At 33.4% G+C, this 26,460-nt stretch overlaps 6 protein-coding genes across 15 annotated transcripts; 4 read left to right on the top strand and 2 right to left on the bottom strand.

Moving 5' to 3' along the window:
- Positions 1-2,085: 2,085 nt before the first annotated feature.
- LOC100812212 (zinc transporter 4, chloroplastic) lies at positions 2,086-4,198 on the top strand. 2 transcript variants are annotated; one of them, XM_003525952.5, is made up of 4 exons: positions 2,086-2,459; positions 2,566-2,629; positions 2,759-3,474; positions 3,689-4,198. In XM_003525952.5, exons 1-4 carry the CDS (start codon positions 2,259-2,261, stop codon positions 4,142-4,144), a joined length of 1,437 nt encoding a protein of 478 aa, XP_003526000.2. In that variant the 5' UTR covers positions 2,086-2,258; the 3' UTR covers positions 4,145-4,198. The 2 variants fall into 2 exon arrangements, with proteins under 2 accessions (XP_003526000.2, XP_006581291.1); XM_006581228.4 differs by having other exon boundaries at positions 2,138-2,459; positions 2,762-3,474.
- Positions 4,199-4,332: 134 nt separating this feature from the next.
- LOC106799199 (glycine dehydrogenase (decarboxylating), mitochondrial-like) lies at positions 4,333-6,583 on the top strand. 3 transcript variants are annotated; one of them, XM_014777270.3, is made up of 4 exons: positions 4,333-5,441; positions 5,576-5,669; positions 5,885-5,903; positions 6,228-6,583. In XM_014777270.3, the coding sequence occupies exons 1-4, from the start codon at positions 5,331-5,333 to the stop codon at positions 6,235-6,237; spliced, it is 234 nt and encodes a 77-aa protein (XP_014632756.1). In that variant the 5' UTR covers positions 4,333-5,330; the 3' UTR covers positions 6,238-6,583. The 3 variants fall into 3 exon arrangements, with proteins under 3 accessions (XP_014632756.1, XP_014632755.1, XP_014632754.1); XM_014777269.3 differs by lacking the exon at positions 5,885-5,903; XM_014777268.3 differs by having other exon boundaries at positions 5,885-6,583.
- Positions 6,584-7,426: 843 nt separating this feature from the next.
- LOC100806176 (probable transcription factor At5g61620) lies at positions 7,427-9,266 on the bottom strand. 2 transcript variants are annotated; one of them, XM_041016274.1, is made up of 4 exons: positions 8,960-9,115; positions 8,472-8,765; positions 8,160-8,368; positions 7,427-7,730 (listed from the first exon to the last, which is right to left on the bottom strand). In XM_041016274.1, the coding sequence occupies exons 1-4, from the start codon at positions 9,018-9,020 to the stop codon at positions 7,584-7,586; spliced, it is 711 nt and encodes a 236-aa protein (XP_040872208.1). In that variant the 5' UTR covers positions 9,021-9,115; the 3' UTR covers positions 7,427-7,583. The 2 variants fall into 2 exon arrangements, with proteins under 2 accessions (XP_040872208.1, XP_014632752.1); XM_014777266.3 differs by having other exon boundaries at positions 8,472-9,266.
- Positions 9,267-12,338: 3,072 nt separating this feature from the next.
- On the top strand, positions 12,339-13,290 carry LOC100805641 (abscisic acid receptor PYL2). Its single transcript, XM_003527699.5, has one exon. It carries the CDS (start codon positions 12,481-12,483, stop codon positions 13,042-13,044), a length of 564 nt encoding a protein of 187 aa, XP_003527747.1. The 5' UTR covers positions 12,339-12,480; the 3' UTR covers positions 13,045-13,290.
- A 4,699-nt stretch (positions 13,291-17,989) lies between these two features.
- On the top strand, positions 17,990-21,466 carry LOC100806862 (homeobox protein ATH1). Of its 6 annotated transcripts, none has more exons than XM_006581227.4 (7): positions 17,990-18,685; positions 18,780-18,921; positions 19,056-19,313; positions 19,419-20,281; positions 20,393-20,745; positions 20,831-20,891; positions 20,991-21,466. In XM_006581227.4, exons 3-7 carry the CDS (start codon positions 19,142-19,144, stop codon positions 21,159-21,161), a joined length of 1,620 nt encoding a protein of 539 aa, XP_006581290.1. In that variant the 5' UTR covers positions 17,990-18,685; positions 18,780-18,921; positions 19,056-19,141; the 3' UTR covers positions 21,162-21,466. The 6 variants fall into 6 exon arrangements, with proteins under 6 accessions (XP_006581290.1, XP_006581289.1, XP_003525994.2 ...); XM_006581226.4 differs by having other exon boundaries at positions 19,389-20,281; XM_003525946.5 differs by having other exon boundaries at positions 19,056-19,619; positions 19,719-20,281.
- A 591-nt stretch (positions 21,467-22,057) lies between these two features.
- LOC100804729 (pollen-specific protein SF21-like) lies at positions 22,058-26,312 on the bottom strand. The gene is given in 11 exon segments (NM_001253937.2): positions 22,058-22,546; positions 22,651-22,786; positions 23,165-23,220; positions 23,328-23,384; positions 23,467-23,544; positions 23,623-23,709; positions 23,808-23,868; positions 24,487-24,575; positions 24,707-24,804; positions 25,411-25,510; positions 26,126-26,312. Coding segments are annotated over 11 exon segments (1,035 nt in total). The 5' UTR covers positions 26,177-26,312; the 3' UTR covers positions 22,058-22,324.
- Between the last annotated feature and the right edge of the window lie 148 nt (positions 26,313-26,460).

Here is a 26,460-nt window from a genome sequence, read left to right as displayed (position 1 = left end):
TTAAATAGCTAAAAAAACATGCAGATTCCAAACATGCGATTAGTGAGACTTGAAGAATAACCTAGTCTAATCTATATAGTGATTTTAAGATGACGATGATTAAAAGCTAAAATTATTTAGTGTGCATTTGCTTAAAATGTAATAACGTCCATGGAGCTACGTTTAAGTCATGTTCCATCCAAAACTACTTTTGGTAGCTTTTTATATTCATGTCAAATACACAAATATGAGAGAATATGTATGTTTGATTTTCTAGTGAAAAAATATTTGTGACAAAAGTTGTTTTTTACTTTTATTTTGTTTGTAAGCATTAAACTTACATTAAAACATGCAGATAATATTTTAAACTTCAATCTACACAATTATGCAGGGAGAATCAAATATGTGCTTTGAGTTTTTTCACGTTAAACCATTAATTGTTTGGCAATTTGGACTACGGACTCACTGATATATGCTGCCCCAATACTTCATGCTTATTTATGATATGAAACCTCTCAAAGTTTGGCTTATGACAAATGTTCTTAAAAAGGTGAAAAGATTAAGGATTAATTATATTTTTTATCCTTAATTTTTTATTTTTAACGAATTTTATTCCTAACGCTTTAATTTGACATTTTTTATTTTTATTTTTAAGAATCTTATAAATTTTATTCTTTCTCATTGAGGATAGAATTTGTTAGAAAATTAAGGTAAAATTCGTTAAAAAAATTTAAAAAAATAGGGGATAAAAGTTACTAAAAAAAATAATAAGTTAGAGGTAAAAAGTGAAATTATGTTATGATAGGAGATAAAAATCACAAGATTTTAAAACTTAAAAATAAAATACGCTAAATTAAAAAATTGAGTGTAAAATTTGTTAAAAATTAAAAAAGTTGTGGATAAATATTAAAATTAAGTCAAAGATGTACTAGAATCTTGTTAAGCAGAGAATAATTAAGAAATTAATAAATATATATTTTATTAAAGATTTGAATTAAAAATCAGGGAAAATCATTATATTTTCAATAAAAAAAAATTACCGTATTTTCTGTATAGAAAAATTTCTATTTTGTATTCTTTACGAAAACACTGGTTAGCATTTTCATCCAATGACCAATCATCACCGCCAACTTGGTTTGAAGTAAGAGGGAAAACAGTGACAATTATAATAATGTCGTGTGGCATGGAACTTGATGTTTACGATCTCTTACAAAAAATAATGTCGCAGTCAAAATAAATAAATAATTAACGGTTACCTGTGTCCTAAAAAATTAGTAAACATAATTCTTTTCTTTTTATTTTTATTACTGTTTTATTATTATTATTATTATTATTGAATGGAGCAGAAACAGTCAAAGAAGGGAGGTGGGATTGTCATAATGATACCATGCGGAGTGGAAGTCTGGAAATTAGTGGTTGTATCATGCATAGATGCCCTAGTTCTAATGTTAAAAAAGCAGTCATAGTTAAATTAATAAATTAAACAAATGCTTTAACAATTATAAATATGATTTTATTTATTGTTAACATAATATATATACATATATAACTTTAAAATAATATAATATAAACTATATTTTTAGTTTTCAAACTTTTTAACATTTATAGTTTTCATCCTTGAATTTTTGGGAATGTTCCAAAACATTTTTCCGTCTAATGTTTTTGTTTATTTTAAACATTAAATAATAACGTGATGTTATTTTTATTATTTTTTTGACAATTAAAAATTTTCATAAATTATGTAAATAACTTTATTTAAAAGATCTAAATATTTTCTATTATCTTTTAGGCACAAAAAAATATTATATTTTAAATTTAAATTCAATTCAAAGCAAACCAAATAAAAAGCACACATCTGTGTAAATCAAATAAAAAATCACAAACAAAAAATTATTAATAAAAAGCTCAGAGATACTGACATAGAAAGTTTAAGGACCCAAATTTATAAATATAAAATAAATTTAAGGATTAAAAATATAATTTATTATATATATATATAACGTGATTGATATTTGATGTTAATAAATAATAAAATATATAAAAAGGAAAAGTAAGAATAATCTTACAAATTAGAATAAAAATATAACCAAGTAGGCTTTGTATTTTGTATTACTATCCGTGAGCGGCGTAAGCAGAATAAAAGACGAAAGCATCAGGTAGTAATATATAGAGAGAGAGAGAGAGAAACAGACAGGTGATGCAAGAATGTCGACACTTAGAGCTGATTTGATTGCTAAAAGTCCGAAGCGAAGAAGCATCCACCGCTTACTCTCTTGGATATGACGACACTCTTCTTCATTTCGCCAACACGCTTCCTTTCCTTGATGCCATTCCTAGCATTCATCACCTCCAAATCCCAATTCCCAATCCTCTTCACTTTATTAATCGATTCTAGTTTCTCTCCTCATCCTACAACCACAACAAGCCTCCCCCCTCTTTTCCCCCAACAATTTTGTCTCACTCCCATGATTTTTACCGAGGTTTCTTCCGCTTTCCTCTGTTCTTGCTCTCTCTCTCTCTTTATTCCCCTTCCACTTTCGATGTAACCGATGACGATTCTTCTTTTTTCTCTCTTTTTTATTTTAGGATCTCTGGCCACTGCTCCAGCAACTCGTTGGAAAAACTCCTCTCTTCTCATCTTCATCATCAGGTAAAACTTATGCTCGCTCTCAATCCACCCACCCTACCTATTTGCAAGTTCTATCCTTAGTTATAGGTTAATATAATGAATCGATTATTTATTTTCTAAACTCTTGAGACGGTGCTTTTTTCCAATTAGAAGCTTCGTCGTCCTTCTTCCAGAACCTTCGGGAATCGATGACGAACTCAAGTTGCGGAGGCGCGGAGTTGGAGCTATGCCGAGATGAATCAGCCGCATTGGTTCTCAAGTTCGTCGCCATCGCTTCCATTCTCCTCTCCGGCATGGCCGGGATCGCCATCCCGCTCATCGGAAAACACCGCCGCTTCCTCCGCACCGACGGCAACCTCTTCGTCGCTGCCAAGGCCTTCGCCGCCGGCGTCATTCTCGCCACCGGATTCGTGCACATGCTCTCCGACGCCACCAAGGCACTTCGCCACCCGTGCCTGCCAGCGTTCCCGTGGTCCAAGTTTCCCTTCACCGGTTTCTTCGCCATGTTGGCCGCGCTCCTCACGCTCCTCCTAGATTTCGTGGGAACGCAATACTACGAGCGCAAGCAGGGGATGAACCGCGCCCCCTCCGAAGAACCAGTACGGGTCGGCTCATCCGAACCCGGTGGGAATGGGAAGGTGTTTGGGGAAGAAGAAAGCGGCGGAATGCACATCGTGGGGATGCATGCACATGCTGCACATCATAGACATAACCATCCTCATGGCAATGATGCATGTCATGGCATTGGCAACATCAAGGAACAGGTCCACGCCCACTCCCACTCCCACTCCCACTCCCACGGACACTCCCACTCCCACATCGAAGATGGAGAAGATACTGACGTTCGACACGTCGTCGTTTCTCAGGCAACTAATTTAATCAATTAACTCTTTATTACTCCACTAATTTCAGGATAATATTAATTTTTTTTCATCTATACGATTATATGATGATAATAAGATTAAATTTTAAAATTATTATTGTTTTTTATTTATTTATTTATTATAATGAAAAAAAAGTAGATACTATTGTGGGTAGTGGAGATAATATTAACATGTGTACACACGTGTGTGCGTGCAGGTGTTGGAGCTTGGGATTGTATCACATTCTGTTATAATTGGGTTGTCCTTAGGAGTTTCGCAAAGTCCTTGTACCATAAGGCCATTAATTGCGGCGTTATCTTTTCATCAGTTTTTTGAAGGGTTTGCGCTTGGAGGTTGCATTTCCCAAGCGCAGTTTAAAGCCTCGTCAGCAACTATAATGGCTTGTTTTTTTGCACTGACTACACCCTTGGGTGTTGGGATTGGAATGGCTATCTCTTCGGGGTATAACCCTTACAGCCCCGGTGCACTCATCGCCGAAGGTATCTTGGATTCCTTGTCGTCGGGGATTTTGGTTTATATGGCTTTGGTAGATTTGATCGCTGCGGATTTTCTTAGCAAGAGGATGAGTTGTAACTTTAGGCTGCAGATACTGTCTTACTGCATGCTTTTCCTTGGGGCTGGATTGATGTCTTCGCTCGCAATTTGGGCATGATGTCCCTCCCCTATATAGTTGTAATTACTGCTTTGTTCAATATTTGATTTCATATCCGTTTTTTTTTTTTCTCTCTCTCTCTCTCCCTCTTTGTCATTACCAGCTATCCAGCTTAAGCTTTTCACGCGTGGAGATTTCTGAGTTACCCTTTGATATTTTAAACCTTACTTCGTACTATTGAATTTAACTTTTTTCTAAATGGAAGAACGTAGACAAAAAAATATCAAATTTAAGACCAGTCCAGGTGATCATAGAAGAAGTAATAATTATTGGATCGTCCAAAAGAACTTATGTCAAAACCAGTAAAGCATAATTCCATATTTTTTGTGGATCTAACAAACTTAAATCGCAATACAAAATTTTGAGTCCCATTATGGCTGGAGGAGCATATAGAATGGATTTGTACTACAACAGTGCTTAGAGACCTGCATGTGAGCCCTTGTCTCTTTGTTCTTTTAGTTTTTTTCTTTTTTATCAATATTATGTTAGTAGGGTGATTCGAATCCAAGACCTATTTATCATTTCAACTCTTATGTCTTCCCTCCAACCACCAGCTCCCTTATAACAATTGAACATGCTCAAGGTTATCAGGTATGTACAAGGTTAAATATAATAAAACTTCTTTGTATTCAGGAAAATATGGGATAGATATTTTTTGGTGTCTAAACAAGCAAATCTGGTAAATGCTAAAAACTTTGGGTAAACTGTTGTTTACAATCACCGGGTTTGACTACTTCTCTTTGCAACCTAATGCTGGTGCTGCTGGAGAATATGTTGGACTGATAATTATTCACGAACATCATTTGGTATGGTGATTTTAGTCATTATTATGAACATGTTTGTCTTTTGGGGTCAATGTTAGTTACTCGGGTAGTGTGGCTTCTATTGATATTTTAAGTTCACGAGTTATTCATAGTTTTGTCTGATTTACTTTAGATAAAGAATTTTCCGGTTGCTATTTAATTTAAACCTTTTATGTAGCTATTCAACCAAAAAACGATTACCTTAATTTTTTGTTTTTTGTGTGTTTACCTATTCCTGCATATCTAAAGCAGGTGAAATGCTTTCCCCTACATTACCGCCTTTGATAAATATTCTGGAATTTCTGTGATGCTTACTTCTTTTGGCAAGGGGAGACCGGCCACCACTGCAATGTTTGCATTATACCTGTCTCAGCACTGATGCCATGTGTGCAATGAAAAATGTATCTGTTGGAACTGATGCCAAGGGAAACATCAATATTGAAGAGTTGAGGAAGGCTGCTGAAACACATAAGGACAACTTATCTGCACTTATGGTACAATTTGCTTCCTATATTGGAATTTTACTTGCACGACTATTTGGATAACCTGGGAATTTGGAGGGAAGGGGTGTTTCCAACTCGCCACTTTTTTAAATATTCATTTGTGATGGTTTTGATTTAAATTATAGGTAACATATCCTTCAACCCATGGTGTTTACGAAGAAGGTGTTGATGAGATATGTAAGATTATTTATGGTAACGGAGGTCAAGTATATATGGATGGTACGCACATGTTTGTTTTTCTATGCACGTCTTTGCATTCTATTTAATTCTTTAATCATAGTGCCTTGCAAAATTAGTTAGTACAGAAACTGGTGCTTTTGTTGTCGCTGTTCTGTATTATAGTATATCATTTTGGTCTTCAATTTAAAAATTTTGTGCCTAATTTTCAAATTGAGGTTAGTTATCATGCTGAATTTGGTTACTTATATTTACAGGTTTGACTTACAAGCCCAGGTTGGATTGGAGAAGATGTTTGCCATCTGAATCTCCACATAATTTTTGTTACGTGTGATAATTTCATATTATCTATGACATGCATACATGTTTTTAGTTTCATATTCATTAGAAAGAACATTGTTCTCACAAAAAAAATCATCTTTAACATCCTTGAAACTGGATGACATTGTTTTCTCCCTGTCTCAATCTCATATGGTCAAACTGAGATCCCTGTAAAGCTAGCACTTGTGCAACTTTGTTGTGTTTAGTTATATTGTTTATTTTTCTATTTGTTTGTAATTAATTATCTGTTACATTATTCATACTCTGCTAAATTGTTAGGTATTTCTAAGGTAGAATACTGCTGGGATAGAGCCTGAAGATGTTGCAAAGCGCCTTATGGATTATGGCTTCTATGGACCGACAATAATGTCATTTCCGGTGCCTATCACACTCATGACCGAACCCACTGAAAGTGAAAGCATATATGATACATGGTCATGTATCAACTTAAAAGCTGTTGTGGGCAACAGATTTTTTTTTATTATATATATATACGTCTAATTAGCATAGTGTATCATCTAGCAATATACTGTGTTATTTCTAGATGTATTTTAGTATTAGGGATTAGATTGACTGAGAACTACTAACTTAAGAGAACAAATTTACTTTTGTAATGTTAAAAAGTTTTTATTTTTGATCGGCTTGTAATGTTAAAAGTTAAATTCATATTTTTCTTAATATCAAGTACTAACTTGTTTAGAAATAAATTGATATTTTGTTCAATTTTATTTTCTAATGTATATGGTTTAAGAGTGTTGAGTAGGAATGACTATGAGAAGAATTTTGCTAAGGCATTATTAATCCATCCCCATATTTTGTCTGGGAAGCAACTTTGATCTTCATACCTTTAATAATTACCCACGTTTTAGTTAATTTTAATATAATTTGGTAATCAAAATTTTTCTTGTAATGTATTTGCATGATGAACTAGTAAAACAAACTTATAAAAAAATTCCTTCGGACAATTCGAAAACAAACGAAATGAAATTAGGGGTGTGTATACGGATCAGGGATCCAGGTCTATGGATTGGTCCATTAAGGATTCAGGTCTATGGATTGGTCTATTAAGCTCACAGATCATTTGGTTAAGCTGGCGGATAATAAATTTTTTTTCGGCGGATAATATTTTTTTTTTAAAACCATATAATTATATTGAATTTTTTAGTTCAGTCTGTTAATTACACGGACTTACCAGGCTTTATATGCAAATTCACATACTACCCGTCTAACATGCCAAAGTTCACTACCCGCCAAAGTTCATTCTGAAAGTAGTATTAATTTGTTATATTCAGATTTTAATCTATAATTTAAGTTATTATTGTTAATTTGTTATGTTTAAAAGTTGATATATTTTAGTGTGATAAATTTTAGCTTAAAAAATTTTAGCTTTCATTCTCTATTTTATTTATTCTTAAATTTATATAGTCATTATCTTTCATTTCCGGTCGCGTCTTTTGTCTTGTGTACAAAGAGATTAATTGGGGAAACAAAAATTTCTTCTTTAAGTAGGTATAAGTGAAAAATAAAGATAAATATATATAATACTACATTCAGTGCCAGGAAAATATACATAATTTTGAAGTAACAAAAAGTAAAACATGCTGATTGCTGGCTAGAAGTCAAATATCACACATTCTATGCATCTGCTACTGATAGCTCCAATGGCGTGGGAGTTGCAAGTTTGAGTTCTAAATCTGGGCTCGCGCTCTGAACAGTGCAATTATTAGTTGAAGTTAAAGTGGTAACCCAGTTCAGCAATGAATGAGGACGATGCGAAAGCCACTGCATATCAAAGAAAAATTCAATTGCTACTTAATTGGCTGAAGCTGTTGATATATCATTATTGAAGTGATCAAACTGAAGAATTAGGGAACCCAAATGGACCAAAAGCTTAACTTGGTTTAATTAGAAAAACAATAATTTAATAAACGTGGTTTTACTTTCATTCCCCACTGCGAAAATATGTTACAGAAAATATCCAAGATTAATTAAAGAAAATACCTGTTTCATGCAATCCATAAAAGTGTGTAAATGAGTTAAAACTCGACTCTCTAGCCAAATGGTAAACGCCAAATTAATCTAAAAGTAATCTTTGCGCAACAATAATTTAAAGGCATGTAATTAACCAATCTTTATACTTAAAGACAAAATGGAACTTAATATCTAATTGCAAATCAAACAAATTAAGGACAAATGTTTTAATTTACTCACATTATCGAACAGGTTGGGACTAGGGCGGTGTTTTCTTTTATTGAAGCTATTCTGAGATTGACGGAGAAAATATTTTTGTGCATGACTAGCCACTTGGGTAGGTGTTCTTGTTGTCACAAAACTTTTAGATATGCCTCTCCAGTTTCCCTTCCCCAGCTTCTCAAGCCCTATAAGAAATATCCGATGCTCCTCCTCTGTCCACGGGACACCTGACCACAGACAACCAAAAAATTAACACAATTTAATGACTAGAAACAAACTAGTTGGAATATATCCATAACAGATAAGAAAATATGAAGTGAGAAAAATAACCTTTTTTTGTGTCTTGAATTGTTGATATGAGGCTATTGGCATTGAGTAAGTAACTATCTGAATTTTCATTTGCACCAAGCAGGGAAGGCGAGGAAAAGGAGGAGGGTACAGATGAAGATGCCCATGAAGACAACAAGTAATTCGTGCTAAAACTTCTTTTCATGCCAGAATATGAAGGTGATGATGATGAAAAAGAATTCGAGGATGATGAAGAAGAAGAAACATCTAGTTGCACTCCGAAGAGCTTTAGTTGTCCTTGACCGGGAGTACTTTTACAAGTCCTTGCATTGTGACCTAAGTTACCACAATATGAACATTTCCTTGCTATTCCCATATTCTCAACGAGACAAATTAAGAATATGCCTCGCATAAACTACTTACTAACCCACCCACACAATACCTAATTAACACCCAAAACATACACGCATATATAGACTCAGAAATCAGAATAAAAAACAAAGAGAAACTGAAAGGCATAGAAATCGTACATTTTTGTAATGTGCGGTCTTTGGTGGCGCTATTGTTGATGTGCAAAGTGGAAGTGTGCATTGGAGTAAAAAAAGTGGAATTATATTAGAGAACATAGTTTTTCTTTTGGGACACTTTCCAACCCAAGGTTTTGCAGTTGAAACCAAAAACAGAAAGAAACCCCAAGTACTCTCTTTCAACTATAATTGGATAAACTTATAAAAAGCTTATCCTTAATTAATACATAATCAAGCCACCTTTTCAAGTGGCACATTAGGCATGCGGGGATCAAGAGAATTATTCTTCATTTCATGCCTGCACTACATCACCCATCAGCTGAGAACAGTAATTAACAAACTCAGTACATTAAAATATATAAAAAAAAATATTCCTTTTTAATTAGTATTAAATCTATTTATTTTAATTTTCCACGTGTTTATTTTAAAATATAAAATCTTGTTGAGTAGTAACCTGAGGATAATAATTAAGAAATTAATAAATATTTTTTTTTAAAGAGTCGCATTAAAAATCACGGAAAACTATTATATTTTCTAATAATAAATGATTCTACTGTATTTTTTAAAATAGAAAATTTTGTATTCTTTATTCTTTATCAAAACACTGGTTAGCATTTTATACGATGATCAACCACCAGCGCCAACTTCGTTTTCTTAACCTGTTTGGAAAAATAGCTAGCTGGAACACAAAGACGGGATTATATGATTATAATCACATATGCTTATATGTGACTAACAGTTGTCCCCATCTAGGAAAGTAATCCTCCTTAGTGTTGATCTTTCTTTAACAGCCACTAGTTTTGCCAACTCGGTTTCTTTATTATCTTTCTTCTTCTTCTTTTTTTAACTTCCCCCTTTGTATCAATGTATCCTATAGTCCTCTAAGTGGAAGAAATAATTTAGCAATTTCACTTTTTAACACATAATTCTTTCGACCAGTACTCCTTGTATCCTCAATTAATTATTCCAGTGACAGAAAAAACTGATATCTGCATGCCTGCATTTGATTGTGAACGTACTTTTTGAAATCATTAACTTATCTAAATAGGCAAGGAATTAAAAATATAATTTCAAAAAAATACACTCTTTTGTCGGTCTCGAATCTGTTAAATAAGTTCATAAACTTAACAAGTTAATGTGACTTAAGTTTTTAATGACAAATTATGTTTCCAAGATTTTTTGTTTAATTTTCTTATTTTTAAGGATTAACGTGAAAATGTTAAACACTTTCAACCACTCAAATGATATTTTACTTTATTAATTATCTTCGTTTTTTTCAAGTTGTTAAGTTTATTAATATGAATAAAGCAGGGGTTTTTTTTTATGTCCCAATCCATTCCTTCTAGGAAAATAATAAGCATTCATTCACTTTCTCTTGCATCTCACTTTCATTTTACTTTTCTCTCTATCTTTCCCTTTTTTTTAATCACATTGACTACTTTTCCTCTCCCTTTTTCTTTTCTTTTCTTCCTATCTTTCTCTTATTTTCACTCCATCCACCTCATTTTAGGATGTACATTATTTATCATTTCTCTTCTATATATTATCATGCAGTCCAAACCCTCTGGTCAAATTTAAAAAATTCACCTATATCTAATTTCAAAAATCAGTCAAGTTTAGGGTTTATAATCCAACTAACCCAGCCCATTTATATTTGGTACGCATGGAAGAAAGTCACACTCACACCACAGTCCACAGTAAATATCGTCTTGTCGCAACGCAACGCTTGATAGCACTGATAAGCAAAGGAATCTATAAGTAATGTACGATTTCTCATTTTTTTTATATTATATAATATCAAAATAAAACAAACATGATATTGTAGCAACAAAATTAAAAACACACACATTATTATGTTGGTCATAATCAATAAAAAAACAAAATTACAGGTAATGAATGGTGGGTCCAGTTGAGTTGAGGTGAGAGTTCGTTAAGGAGTTCACATGAACCGCGTATCTGCAGTTCAGCCTTTTCCTTTTCAACGATTGCGACCACTTTTTCTCCTCTCCCACCTCTGTCTCATCTCATCTTTAAAATTGCATTTCCATCCACTTATTCTTAATTAATCACTAACTAATTATTTCCTGCCCTAAATGATTCTTTATAGTGTTAGTGTTTCTAGTTAATATTTAATGCAAGAATTTTTAACCGGTACTTTAATTAAGTCACTTGACAGATGACAGCAAATTAAAATTAAATTCATCATTTCCTAACATTCCTCACTTCAACAAATGGCAGCTTAAACCCTATTTTACACGCAAGCAGCATAAACTAATGGGCATGACATTGAATAATAAAATTTTCACGTCAAAACATTTCATTATTTTTACATTTTATTTATTTAAGGAAGAAATTAAATGGAAGGGGCTGAACATTGAAATTTATATATACTAGCACATGTTCCCTGGATATATTAATTACGTGTGAAGACTAATATTTTCTATTATTTTAAAATATAATATTAAACAAACATATTTTTTATACTAATTAATACGACATTGCAACTTATATTTATTTTAACTTCCCATGGTCAAACAATATCTAAGTATATTTATTAGCTCAAATTTTACTTATTTTTTCAAATCCCCTCTTCACCAACTTTGCTTCTTGATAATGTGAATGATTTATTTGAAAGAAAAAATAAAATTAAAAAATACAAACAAAAGAAGAAAAATCAGAATAGAAAAACATAATATTATGTAGGTTAAAATATAACTCTTGTCTCTTATTTATATTTTTTTTATAAATCTGGTTTCTTAAGTTTAAAAAAGTTTCACTTTAATCCCATATAATGTCTCTATTAGATCAAAATTGTTCTTCCATCAATTTTTTATTTTAATGGTGTTAATTTTGACTGAGTTGATATCTCTCACAATTTGCAATGTATTAGTAAGTTCACCAAGTTAGTATAATAGCTTAAATCAAGTATCAATTTGGTCTAACAAAATATTTTATAAGGGCCCAAATAAAACATTTTATACTCAAGAGACTCAATTTGAACAAAAATATAGATAAGGAGCCAAAATTTATTTTAACCACATATATACCATTTTTAATGACTTTCATACATTTTTAAATGAATAAATAAATTATTCATTTAATTATTTCACTATAAATTTGTAATTAATATGGGATCTCTAATACTATCTTTATCATAATATATTTTAAATTACTTTATTTGTAATTATATGATGCGTGAAATGTAATTAAATGATATTCTAGTTGCATCTTTTTATTATTTAATATTATTTTTTTAATTTTTTAAAAATTAATAAAATTATTGAACACTCCTAATTTTAAACAATTTAGATACCAAATTAATAACCAAGCCATTTTAAAAAGATAAAAAGAAAATGTGGAGGGCATATCTGTCTAAAAGAAAAGAGTAACGAGTGATGGCATGGTAGCCTTGGAAGAAAGATAAATAAGAGTCACATCAGCAAGCGTGTTCTTGGATTTGATGTTCACTATTCATCTCAACCAAATCATAAGAAAGAAAGAAAGAAAAATACGTAGTAATAATTATGGCTTCAGAAGCATATGATCCTGTGCTGGGTCTAACCCCAGAGGAATTCACCGAACTCGAAAGCACCATCAACACGCACCACAAGTTCGAGGCTTCCCCTGAAATCTGCAGCTCCATCATAGCGCAGCGCATCGACGCGCCGGCGCACACGGTCTGGCCCCTCGTCCGGAGCTTCGAGAACCCGCAGAAGTACAAGCACTTCGTCAAGAGCTGCAACATGCGCTCCGGCGACGGCGGCGTCGGCAGCATCAGGGAAGTCACCGTCGTCTCGGGCCTCCCCGCCTCCACCAGCACCGAGCGCCTCGAGATCCTCGACGACGACAACCACCTCCTCAGCTTCCGCGTCGTCGGCGGCGAGCACCGCCTCCACAACTATCGCTCCGTCACCTCCGTCAACGAGTTCAAGAGACCCGACAACGGTAAGGTTTACACCATTGTGTTGGAGTCTTACGTCGTCGACATACCCGAAGGAAACACCGGTGTTGATACTAAGATGTTTGTTGACACTGTCGTTAAGCTTAACCTTCAGAAACTCGGCGAGGTCGCTATGGCTACCAACTAAGGATGTGTTTCTTTTTCTCTATTGTCACACGTTCCAACGCACCAATTTCTGAGAAACAGCATATATTGTTACTTCTGAACTTATGTTTGGAGTTTGTTCAACAAAAAAAATAAAAATAAAACAAACACATACTAAGTAGTACATAATATTAATTTGTTCCTCCATCACTGCCATTAGTAAGTATTTTGTTACTATTAATTGATTAATTAAGTGTTGCATCATGCATGCTTTGCTTGCAACCTCCTACTTTTCATTGTTTAATAATCTTACTTCTTTTGCCTTTAATTACTTGATTACGATTGGATAGATTTTGATAAAATAATTGTTAGCTTAATTTGCATGCCTCGTACATTGAATTAACAGCTAGGCTCCAAGAATATTGATTTTGAATGTAAGTCAAATGGTTAGTTAATCATCTCCGATTTATGGTTGTTACTTACACAGTTACGCCCCTTCTTTATAGAAATAGCATTAGCATCTAATAAATTACGTACACTTTCGACTTTTTTTAATTATTGTTATGGTATATAGCCTCCAAAATCTTGTATTAATTTGGTATTGCGGCCAGGGGCTTAGAAAGTCTAATAGAACTTGACATATAAAGAAAGATAAATAGATTGCGTTTAAGAAAAGGTCAGGTATTTAATTTTAAGATTACGATGACGAAGAATGTTAGTGATTACTGATTAGTAGTCATGATGGGTTGAGATAATTGACAATTGCCATCACTTGGAAATATGATTTAACATTTGCGTATGTTATTGGGGATGGATTATTGGCTATTTGCATTGCAACTTGCGAGTTTGTTGCGAGCTTTCGTGTACTCAAGTATGAAACAAGAATTATCCAATAAGTGTAGCTCATATCATAAGTGTGTAATTCTGGATATTGCCAAAAACATGAAAAAGGAAGTACGTACGAAGCAAAATTATTTTAAGATCAATATAGAGATCTTTAATTTAATTTATAATACATTGTAATATTATGTTGTTAAAATTATAATAAAAAAATGAATACACTTACACTTGTATTCAAAATGAATTCATATTAATATAACTATATTTAGGAATTTATTGACAAATATTAAAAAACAGATTATGAAACATTTGATGTATTTTATTATATGTTTCAAATTAATTACAAATATATATATTAAATGTTTTATTATACCATAAATATTTTGTACTCTTTTTTCCTTAATCACTAAACAAAATTTACCTTATTTAAGAAGAAGAAAAAGAAAAATAAAGGTGATTGGAAGAAAAAGGTAACTGGTAGTTGAGGTTAAAACCTTTTCGTGCGGTCCATATGTTAACCCTGAATTCAACGCCAAGAACAAAAAGTTACAAAATCTTGTGATGATCGCTTGTGACCAACCTTGAGGAACATGTGACTGTGAAGGTTCATCCACGTAAAATCGGCATCGCTGAATTTTTTTTTTAAATAGTTATTTAAAAGTTTAAGAAAATATATTATTTTTTTATGAAAAGTTCGAGGGACATAAATGATTTTCATTGATGAAATTAATATTTTTTTTGCATTTTTAAAAAAGATTTGCTTTGTACATATTCTTTGATCCATAGGATTTTTTGCTATATATTCATTAAGTATGAATTCCATTTAGTTCATCAATTTTTCCCTTAATAATTATGTAAAAATGTATGAAATGCAAAAACACCATATCAAAATATTTTTCAAAAATATTAAGTATATCAATCTTCTGTTAACACTTTACAACATCTCATGAAAATAATCATTAAAAATTACTATAGTTTCTATAATTACAAAATGATAACAATCACTACTAACATGTTGATCCAAATAAAATTCAGCTCAAGTTTTTTAAGTAATGTGTCATGTTTGATTGTTGTAGATGAAGAAAACGTTCTTTGGGTCTGTGGCCAATTAGGTTTTCCAATAGTTATAGACAAAGTCAAAGAATAAGTAACCAGGTGTGATAAAAAAGTATACATGAAGGTGAGGGGTAGGAATGAAGCAGAATAAGAATTTTAATTAAAAAATGCATGTGAGAATAGGAAAAAGAACAAAAAGAGGGTGAGAATAACAAAGCCATTAACATTGGCAAGTGAGCTCAGCCTGTACGTGGGCCATTTTCTTGGGTTGAAATAGCATTAGACAAGTGATTGTGGAGTGTTGTTTCCTACACTTCCAACAATTACTTCCAGCACCTCTAATGAATTCCGGAAAGCTTTGCCTCCAACAATTGCTTCCAGTACCTCCAATGCATTAATTGTTGGAGACGTAGGAAGTTTAATCCATGATTATAACAAGAAGAAAAATTAGGCCCATGACCTGACCCAAGTTTCTTTGTTTACTACATTAAACTACTTGTTAAGCTAAATTAAAGCTTAACAATAATGGGTGGACCCAGTGGCAACAGCCGAGGCCCACATTGCAGATATGGCCTTGTCATTTGTGAAGCGTGGGTAGCACAGAGCCCATATACGACCTTGTATTCATTACTTAATGAACCATGTGAGAGCATTCTGCACTGATCGCCTACCAATCAAGAAACCAATAACATATTTGACCAGATCTCCCAAAAGAGGAAATAAAAACCAAACAAATAATTATATAACACGTGCACAGTCTTTCTCTTTCACAGAAAAATAATTATAAACTTTCATTCACATATATATGTATATTATCACTTGCAACACTTGAATATGCTTCTAATATCTACTATCTTAAAATTAGGACGACAAATTTTAAACTTTAGATTATAAAAAGATGATAAATTAAAGACTTAACGATTTTATATAAAAAATTGTATAATAATGACGATTGATGAAACGATCATCGGATCATGGTGTCGGCATGGTCAATCCATATAATCTTAAGTCTAAAACAAATTTTAACAAAATAAAAAAAAACAGGATCTCACAAAAAAAAAATAGAAATGTTTCTTCTAGCAAAGTTTGAACTCATTTACTAAGAAAAAAACAAAATTTAATAACAACTACACTAAATCAGCTAATAAGAAAAGTTGTATAAATATTAGTGCCAAATATTTCATTTTCTAAGAGGACTAAAGTAAGGCTTAAAGTTGCTATTGACGATGCATGCTGTTGCTCTGTGGGTGATAAGTAAAAGTGTTTCTAAATATAAAAAGAAAACAGAAAAAAAGTTATTTCAAGTAAACTAACGAGGATAGAAATGAGTAAAAAATGATAACTTATGAGTTATCAACTAGATAAAGTAACTTGTAATAATAAGGTAAAAGATTTTTTTATTTTAGCAAATAATAAAAGCTACCTGTATATCAAATAAGTGCATTTTAGTTAAATTAACTTATAAGTTAATCAAATTAATTTATAGTTAATCAAGTGTTTTTTTTAGTACAAATGATTAATGTATTGATAATATTGAATCATTCGAATATTAGCATAAGTTCGATTATTAATGATCAAATTTTATTTATTTTATTATCAAATTTTGAATTAATAAAAAAATTCCGATGAATTGCAGGATTAAGATAAAAAAAACATCTTTTTTATGTGAGACCAAAAACCATATTAACTAAATATAAAAGTCATCCTAATATATTTTTAATATAAATATATATTTTAAACAATTTATTTATGATTTTGTTTTATTTGTAGAATAAATATAAAAGTTTCACCTTAATAAATAATAATTTTTTCCATTAATACTTTGTTTGGTTGCGAGGAAATACCAGTTATTAATGTAAAACTTCATTTTTAAATAAAAAAGCAGTGGAAAAAAAATATAACATTACATTTAATTATTCTTTTTTTAAGCAACATTTAATTATTCTTTAAGAAATCGACAGCGTTTCAGTCCAAAAAATGAATAGACAGGGAAATTGGAAGCGTAGGATTAAAAGAAAAACACATATGCATTACTATGTTGACGACTCACTCTTTCAGCATACACACATTTTTTTTTTTTAAATTGAGTTCACATAAAGCCCATACAACTATGTGTGTTCCAGAAAATCACACACAAATTTTATTTAATAATAAAAGCTTGAAAAAAGTATATTTTTTAAGAAATAAAATGTTGGAATCCCACGTTGCATTCACGTCCCAGGTTCCTTTTTTATTTTATTATTTTGAAACATTTAGTTATTTTGAATCTGGTCCATTTTACATCCACATTCATCCCATATCTTTGCAAATATATTTGGAACCACCTTCAGTAACAAATAACAACATACCATCAATGATAACTTCTTATCTCAAGTCTGATAACTTCCTATCTCACTTTCACGTTCTGATAACAACAAGTTGAGAGCTTCTGATGGACAGACTCTATAAATAGGATGGGGTGTTCTCAGTTTTGTATCACTAAACCCACTTCTCACAAAAATACACCATCTAAGTAAGGATACTGTCTTTCGCTCGTAATTCTTTTTAATTTCCGCTGTTTGATCTAAATATGCTATTTAAATTTATTTGCATGATCTAAATATGCTATTTAAATTTATTTGCATGTTTAGATCAGTGTATGTATATTTTTACATAAAATACATATCAAGTGGTACTATTTTCATTTGCACAATGAACATAAAGTTTGTGGTTTGTAGTTATGATGATTACCCGATATGCAAAGTTATAATTCTGTATGAAGTCATGGATTTGCTCATGCAAAGATAGAAAATCTTAAGTAGGCAGTGGCAAGTGGCATGCAACCAATAGCAGCAACAACAATAAAGAGTTGATACCAGGTTCCGTAGTGTAATCCACTTATCATCAGTATTGGTAATAATACTAACAAACATCGAACAACAATAAATTGATGATGAAGGATCATCATATCTCATCTCATCCTACCAAAAGTTGTCTTCATTAGTTTGGTTTGCTTACATCAGCCTTGAATGAATGAATTAATCTCCTCTGTGTCTGGCCACCACCAAGAAAGGACACAGCTATAAGGCTATAATAACTATAACAGTGTTTCTCTTTCTCTGTCCCTCTCATTTCATTTGCCTTGTGTGTTTAGTTGTTACATTCTGAAGGGAAAGCTTGCAAACTTATTTCTTTATTTACTCTCCTTTCTCGTCACTTGGTTTTAAAAATAGCTAAAAAGCAAAGGGCTTTCTCTGAAAAATGTTTCTGAGGGTACCTGCCATGAACAGGAGTTTGAACAGAGAGAATCCAGATATTTTGAATATGATGATTGCAGGGAAACAGATAATAAGGGGTGTTGAGGACGACAAAAGAGATCAGAGAGAAAGAAAGATGGGCCCAGTAAAGCCTGCTACACAAATGAGTGCCACTGCACCAAACACTCTTCCCCCCCCTCTCCTTTCTTGTTTGTTTGTTTTCACTCTTTTAACTTTCCCTCTTAATTTATGGCTTTTTTATATTTTCCATTCAACTTCAACACTGGCGCATCCCTCCTACTCCCTTTTTCACTTGGACTTTATACACAAACCACTTTCTTCCTTTTCTTTTCATGGCTTTCTTCTTCAACTTCTTGTCTTTAATGTGCAAAGACTAGATAACATTATTTGACAAAGGAGGAAATCTTTATGGGGTCTAAGAAAATGAAACTCGTGTTTTCGGGTTGGGATGCTTGAAGAAGAAAAACATGTTTCTGTTCGTGCAAAACAAAATCAACACAAATTTGGTGTTGCTCTTTTATTTGGCATGGTGTAAGCAAGTTTGGAATGCTTTGGCTTCTTTTCCTTGTTTTTTTTTTAATAGAAAAACAAAATAGCCTTTTTTTTTTCTTTTACATTCCTGTAGGTTCTCGATGGACAACATATCTTGGCAAGGAGTTGTTAAGTTTTAAGAGGATTTCTGGTTTGACAAGAGAAGTCTCGTGTTTTAGTGGCTTCATTTGCTTTGTTGGGTGATGATGGACTACTCTTTTGCAGATTAAGTCAAGGTTGGTTGATATTTGAATTCATTTGTCTGTTAGTATCATCTATTTTAAATTTTGAAAGTAGGTTCAATTAAGTCCACATGCTGCATAATTATTTATCCATTTGCTCCCTTTCTCCTTCCAATTTTCTTTTCTAGTTATGTAGGTCTATTTTCTTACTATTGTGGATCATACTTCTCTTGAAGTAAAGCTTTTCTGGAAGATCACTGCAAAATCAAGAGTGATGGAGAGTGATATGTACACTGCTGCACTGGACATTTCTGGGCGAGAGGCTACAGTAATAGATGAAATTTCCCAACATTCCGCCTCAAATCCTCTCATTCAGTGCTATTCACTTGACCTTAACAACCAATCCCACATCATAAGTGGAATTTCAATGCTTTCTGGAGAGCAAGGTGAACCCATAAATAATGTCCATGCTGATGCTTGCTTCATTAATCCTTCAATTATTGCTGACTCTAGTCCACTAGTTATATCACAAGGAAAGACTATTGTGGCAGTGGGAGATGCCTCAAATCCTATGGAGAACACTGAGCTTCAAGAGCATTTAGCTGGAGGAATGCCAATCACTCCCTCTTCACTTGCTGCCATTCTTGCTGCTAGAACTGGTCTTGAAGAAAATTTGGGGAACTCATCATCAGCCTTGCCTCCCTCCCTCTGCTCAATGGGGGCACTGGGGGCATTCTTCAACAATTTGCAAGGTACTTCAAATTCAAACCCTTTGTCTGCAACTTTTGAGGACTGTGGTTACAATGAAGTTTCTAGTAAGTGGAATGCTAACAAGTTTCCTAAAGCTCCAGAGATTGATGGAACTTGTCAGCCTTATCCTTTTATAGCAAATCTGGATCAAAATGAATGGCCATCATCAAATGTCGCAAACATGGCCAATCATGCTTACCATTCCTCACACTTTAGTAAGGAACTTTCTCTAAGTCTCGCAACATCGACAACCGCGGGAATGTGCTCGGAGGTGAGTTGCTCTAATGTGACCCCATGCATGAATGGAACCATGTCAGGGTTGGAGCAAGCCTCTTGCAGTAGTAGTAGGGAACTTTCTATGAATTTGGGTGGTAATAAGTATGTAGAGTTTTCACCAGAAGTACTGGAATCAAGATATCTCGTTGGGATTCAAGAGATACTTGCTCAAATTGGAAGATATTCATTTGAAAATCTAGAACAGTTGAATTATTCTGCTGGTAACCATAGATCAGGTGGAAACAAGTCAAGTTCAGCCTTCCCACCCAAGAGAAGGATATTGATAGATCACAATGCAAATTCTACATATGAAGCTCATGCAGAGTCTCCATTGCAAAGGCATGCTGCTGAATCAAAGAAATCCCAACTCCTGACACTTCTACAACTGGTATGATGCTACTACATCTTAAACTACTTCATTATGGTCATGGACAGAATCATGCTAGCTTTGCATTGCACTTTTCCATATTCAAATTAGTAATCTCTTTTTTTTACTTAGGTGGACAATCGATATAGCCAATGCTTGGATGAGATACACACTGTTGTATCTGCATTCCAGGCCGCTACGGAGCTGGACCCTCAAATACATGCACATTTTGCTCTTCAAACCATCTCTATCCTTTACAGGGACCTAAGAGAGAGGATCAGCAATTACATTCTAGCCATGGGATCAAATTTCAACAACTCGTGCTCAGAAGAGAATGAATGGTCCGTTGAAACTTCATTCCTTCAAAAGCAATGGGCTCTCCAGCAGTTGAAAAGAAAAGATCAGTTGTGGAGGCCCCAAAGAGGGTTGCCAGAAAGATCCGTCTCGGTTCTACGGGCTTGGATGTTTCAGAATTTCCTGCACCCGTGAGTTTCAACCATAGAAGATCACATTATACATGAAATGAACTTAAAGAAATTATTTATTTATTATTTGATGATGGATTTTCAGGTATCCTAAAGATGCAGAGAAGCATTTACTTGCAGTAAAAAGTGGGTTGACGAGAAGTCAGGTATTTTACCGGCCTACTACTAGTCTTGTTGTTTCTTACTATGTTTAAAGAGGAACAATCTGATATGCTTGATTTGGTTGTGTCTTCAAACAAACTCAGGTATCCAATTGGTTTATAAATGCTCGTGTTCGGCTGTGGAAACCTATGATTGAAGAGATGTATGCTGAAATGAATAAAAGAAAGGCCTGTCGAAATGAAGAAGGAATGCAGAGCAACCACGGAACTAGGATAAGCACGACCAATGAAAGGTTTAATCAGTGTCAACTATAGGCGAACAAAGTCACATGATGATATTCATGGACCCTTTTCTATGCTAAAATAAAAACAGAACTGAAGCCAAAGTCTACGCATAATGTTTTTTTTTTGCATGGTTGGGTATATTAGTCACGAGGATGTCCATGAAAAAAATAGAATCTCAGTAAAATAACACGGCTTTTATTTGACTGTCCATACTAACTCGTTCGTTTTAGCTTGATTTTTTTTTCCTTATATTGCGGTGCAGTCGTAGAAATTAGATTAAGGGTATAAGTTGTAAGTGCCGGTTAAATCGCTTATGAAAATTCATGTGCTAAAACGACAAATGCAACATGGCTAAACGCTGAGCTAATGCTACACCAAAATTGTTGTGCATCCGAGGAGAATTACTTATGAGTGATAAATCATATAAATGAATTTAATATATTATTTTAATTTAAAATTTTAAAATTTAAATTTATAAGTTTTATCTTCCCTTATGTAATATTTAATGTTTACACTCTTACATATGAGATAAGATTTTATCTTCCACTTGTATTTCAACAAAAATAAAGGCTAACAAGATAAATCAAGTCAGATAAAGTTTACGGATTGACGATAAAAGTCTTTACTTGGAGGTTTGGGCATACTTGCAAGAAATAGAAGAAGTTCGTCATTGGAGAAAAATGATTACGTAAATTTTTTATGTTTTAACCAATTAATTCCCATAACTGTGTTAACGAAAAAAAAAAATCCAAAATTGCTTCATTATTTCATTTTCAGGAACCTCGGGACGAAGAATAAAGTAAACTATAAAAGTATCAGTAGGTAGAAAGATACTGACGACATGAAAACAATGTGTAGCATTGCATGGTGTCGGCATTATGCTTGCTCACCGTGTTAGCTTTACAGTGGTAACAAGAACTTTATTATTTTTATTTGTCCAAAAACAACAATTTCGAAGCTTTACCAACCAAACGAAAGTCTATGATTACAAATCAAAGAATGACTACAGCTGCTTTCAACTAAACTCTTCCCCCTTTTTTTCCCTCTGTTTATTTCTTTCCAAGTCTCCCTCTATCTACAAGGTTATGACATCCCTCCCTTGTCAGATTTTTGACAAAACAAAGAACTATATATAAACTTGTTCAACAATCAAAACAAAAAGAGCGGCAATCTTTATTCACCTACTACTACTACTATATCTCCACGGAAATCCGTGTCTTTATTGGTTTCAATTTCAAACCCATACTCTCTGGAGAGTAAAGCTCAGGAGAAATGCAAGAGGGACTCAGGGGACTTCTTGGGCTGACACTCAGCTTAGATGGTCTGTACAAGCCATATCCCATGAGAAAATACTCCATCGGTATTAACATGGCATGAGGTTGCTCCTCTGTTACCATTGATCCACACGCTTGAACCTGCACTTCCGCCAACAACAATAGCTATTAAATCTAGATCTTTTTTTGTTGTTGATACACACATTTTGTAACAAATTAATATGAACCTGAATTATCTTACACACCTCGACTAGGGCACTGAGTCGTCTATCCAACTTGGACGTCATATGAAGAGCCTCAGCGTGGAAAGGAGACATATCCCCAACAAAAATTAGTGAACGACACTGTAATTTTCTCAATCCTTCACTTATGTCATATCTCCTGCAAAATGCCAATACAAAGTTATGGGCACGTTGCTATTTCACACTATGTGGAACCTACAGCATCACCATATACATTTCTGCATGAAAAGTGGTAAATTAAGAGCAACGTGTGCGTGCATTATTAAATTCTGACTGATGTTGAAACTCTAGCAATTATCTTGTTTTGGCTACATAGATGGCTTGGAGGTTTGAACCTGTGAAACCATTCACCTCTAGGCATAGGCTTCTAGCAATAATTGGTAGTATCATACAGAGAAAAACTACAATCCTATCCCCCCCCCCCCCCCCCCCTCCCCCCCACCTACATATATATCATAGTAGATAATCACTTTTGAATTGGAAGAAAACCACAATTTTGAAGTGTTTGTTATCTTACCCATTAATTGCTTCAAGGAACCGCCACACATTCAAACTCTGCCTCTCATCCAATGACTGTCAGGAAATATTTCAAAGAGAGTCAGACAATGTTTCAGTTTCAAAATAGCTGTATTAGTTATTAACCCAGTCCACACATGGAAACAAAAATGAATTGGGCTAACCCTTTGGCATGCTTGAACTACATCTGACTCTGACAAATAATCACTGCCTCGAACTTCCTATCACCACATTAAATTGACGGACTCAATCTCATACTGAAGGAAATAGGGGGGAAATTTTCTTTTGGAAGAATAGTCATACCTTGCTAAAGTACCGCTTTAGCAATATTTCTTTTACCACCCCACACATGCCATAAAAGTAGAGTAAATTTGACATGACCTGCAATTATCAGTCTTTAGCAAAAGGTGATATGTATTTTCATAAGGAGACAAAGCCTTGCAAGTTTAGAAAAAGAACCTTGTTGTACAACCATTCAGTCCAAGATGGTGCTTTACATAAAGGAGAAACTAGTACCAAACCAAGAACACGATGTCTATACTTCATCTGTTGCCAAAAGAGAAAGATATGAGATCCCATTATTTGAAACTAGGCTATTAAAGAATGGAAAGGAGAGAGAAAGTGCAACATATATAAAGACTCACAGCAAATAAGGTAAGAATGTAAGCCCCAGCAGTTACTCCCATACACATGACTGTACTATGACTGCAAAGAGAGAGGGGAAAGATATTAGATTGCCTTCTCCAGATCAAGGAGACGCAACATCAGCTTCTAGCCTCAGTTGCACCAGCTATAAACCCATCACTATCAAGTTTCAATGCACAACAGAAGGAACTTTCAGTTGCAAATACAGTAAATTGAAAGATAAAAACAAGCAAATAAATCAAATTGAAGCCAAATGGAAATCGATCTAACATTTTTGTCTTGATGCTATATAAGAGGACTGGAGGGGAAAAGAATAGACATAGGGAATAAGACTCTTGTTTAGGAGTTCAAAATTTTCCAAAGAGGAAGAGATTGTGCAGGGTACAGCTTAGCTTCTATTTTGAATACTTGTCATTCACTATTTCACTCCATAAACTTGGTTACTTGAAAAAAGTTTAAGTTTATAAAGGTTTTATTGAAATTTTACTTTCAACCTTTTATTATCTCATGTTCTCCATCATTAGTAGTTAAGACTCCAAACATAGGGAATGAAACTGTTTTCCATTTCATATTTCATTCCATACCTTCCCTTTCCTTTTGTTCTGTTCCAAAATCTCTAAAACTTTATACCATAGCCTAAATGGAAAGAAATTGACGAGTAAGGTAGAACATGCTCACCCAAAATAGTTAAGAACTTCAGCTATTTGATCAGCCAAGTCATCAGCAGAAAGAATTGGATCATCTGGATCAATGGCAGCAGCTCCCAACTGCAATAACTCACGAAAAAGTACAAAATGATAAGGAACAAGATAAATTCAACAGCAAAAATATTTACAAATGAGGAGAGATAAGTAGCAAGCAACAGCATATTACAATTTCAAGACATAAAGTTAGAGACCTCATGCCCAGGTGGACTAATATGATATATACAGAAATTGTGGAGCAGCAGTGAACAGGCTTCTGGACAAAATAATAACCCCTGAAAGCAGGAGACATCTGATGAAACCACATGCAGGAAAACAAATGGTTAGATTATTGGTTTGTCAACAAAACAAACAGTGTTAGCAAAGTCATAAAACATCATTCTATATTTTTTATATTCTCAGCATAAAATCTTTTAAGAGAAAACTAGCTAAACCATAATTTAATTACCCATAAGTACATAACTACCATTATTCAAAACTCTAGCATTGAATCTACTTTAAAGAAATGAGACAGCGTTTTCAACTTAATGATTAAAACAAATCTATAAATGCCAATTATTTTTTGGTTTTAAAAAAACAATCTTTTGACTTTGGGGGGTATTATTATATTATTATTATTATTATTATTATTATTATTATTATTATTATTATTATTATTATTATATATAAAGGAAAATGCTAACTAGAACTACACTAGCTAGTAAAGAAACTGAATCTAAAAATTAATAATAGAAAATAAAACATTTATTATATTAAAAACACAAAATGATTTAATAATTCTTTTTGAAGTAATTATAAGCGTGCAATAAAATGTATTAAAATGACGTTAATCATGGCCAAAAGGTATCATTAGCTCGAAGAAGAATCATACAGAAAAAGTAAAATTCATTTAACTTACAATTTAAAGCCAAATCAGGATACGTGATTAGCGCTGGCTTGTCCTGGTCCCCATACACAGCAACGGAGACACGACCATGACGAGTTCTTATTATATGTTCCTGCAAAAATATCTCAGCAGCTCGTTAGCCAGAATAGACAAGAAAACCAAATATGAACATGAAAAACCATCTCCTTCATGTTTACACAACAAGAAAAAGGGGCCAAATAAATAATCATTCTTTACTCAACCACATGTATGCTTTCAGCATGGGTAACAGAAGCGTGTAAATCCTCTGGCCCTTCAGAGTTCGCATTCAAAGAGAGAGGAGAGAGAGAGAGAGAGAAACCCAAAAAATAGAAGTTAACAAAAAAGTGCAAAACTTTCTGCATTCGAAGAGGTTAAAAAACTATATTAATCAGCAGGGGCCAGAATCTTAGCAGTGATAGAAAGTAGGACAATAAAAGAAAAATTAAAAATTATTTAACTAGAATAATAATGTCTTCACTAACTCAAAAACATTTACGCTTTGAGAAGTGAAGAATTAATAACCGAAATTCACATGGCGAGTTTCCAAAGTCAGGTCCCAGCTAAAACAGAAACTAAAGTAAGCGCATAGACTGAATTCAGAAAGAAACAACATTATGTGATATATAGAAGTGCAAGTAGATGAAAAGCAAAAGAAGAAAGTCGTTTTTGCTTAATGAAGCGAGCGAGGAAGGAATTGGTTACGTACCTCAGGTGGAGGAGAGATGGCTTCCATGTCCACCGACACTGAATCCGCCATTTAAGTCCCAATAGCGTAGAGAATAATGTCACTGCACTCCATTCCTTGATTCTTGCTTTTATAGCAGTTCTGTTAGTACCAGTATGTGTCCATTCCGTGCTTGTCTCGCACGAGTCACCGACGCTCAACCCCCCGTGCCAATTCAATTCAAGCGCTACGCATTAACACTTGCTTTCTTAACCCCACACTCTGCTTCGCTTAACCATAGTTCCCAAGCCGACACTTTTCTTTTTCCTTCCCATTTTTTTAAACAGGAAAATATATATATATTAATTAATAAAGTA

The sequence above is a fragment of the Glycine max genome, chromosome 6 (genome assembly GCF_000004515.6).
Source record: "Glycine max cultivar Williams 82 chromosome 6, Glycine_max_v4.0, whole genome shotgun sequence".
Classification (NCBI taxonomy): Eukaryota; Viridiplantae; Streptophyta; class Magnoliopsida; order Fabales; family Fabaceae; genus Glycine; species Glycine max.
Note: the sequence above shows the minus strand (reverse complement) of the source record. Positions and strands in the feature narration are given on the sequence as shown.

Coding starts and splice junctions, on each gene's coding strand:
- LOC100806176 (XM_014777266.3), bottom strand. CDS start 8,841: ATGCGAGGCATATTCTTAATTTGTCTCGTTGAGAATATGGGAATAGCA. Junction 8,369..8,471: donor AATTCAAGACACAAAAAAAG/GTTATTTTTCTC, acceptor GTCTGTGGTCAG/GTGTCCCGTGGACAGAGGAG. Junction 7,731..8,159: donor GTCCCAACCTGTTCGATAAT/GTGAGTAAATTA, acceptor TTTGATATGCAG/TGGCTTTCGCATCGTCCTCA.
- LOC106799199 (XM_014777268.3), top strand. CDS start 5,331: ATGTGTGCAATGAAAAATGTATCTGTTGGAACTGATGCCAAGGGAAAC. Junction 5,442..5,575: donor ACAACTTATCTGCACTTATG/GTACAATTTGCT, acceptor TTTAAATTATAG/GTAACATATCCTTCAACCCA. Junction 5,670..5,884: donor AGGTCAAGTATATATGGATG/GTACGCACATGT, acceptor TTATATTTACAG/GTTTGACTTACAAGCCCAGG.
- LOC100812212 (XM_003525952.5), top strand. CDS start 2,259: ATGACGACACTCTTCTTCATTTCGCCAACACGCTTCCTTTCCTTGATG. Junction 2,460..2,565: donor CTCCCATGATTTTTACCGAG/GTTTCTTCCGCT, acceptor TTTTTATTTTAG/GATCTCTGGCCACTGCTCCA. Junction 2,630..2,758: donor CTTCTCATCTTCATCATCAG/GTAAAACTTATG, acceptor TTTTCCAATTAG/AAGCTTCGTCGTCCTTCTTC.
- LOC100805641 (XM_003527699.5), top strand. CDS start 12,481: ATGGCTTCAGAAGCATATGATCCTGTGCTGGGTCTAACCCCAGAGGAA.
- LOC100806862 (XM_006581225.4), top strand. CDS start 19,142: ATGGAGAGTGATATGTACACTGCTGCACTGGACATTTCTGGGCGAGAG. Junction 20,282..20,392: donor TCCTGACACTTCTACAACTG/GTATGATGCTAC, acceptor TTTTTTACTTAG/GTGGACAATCGATATAGCCA. Junction 20,746..20,830: donor TTTCAGAATTTCCTGCACCC/GTGAGTTTCAAC, acceptor ATGGATTTTCAG/GTATCCTAAAGATGCAGAGA.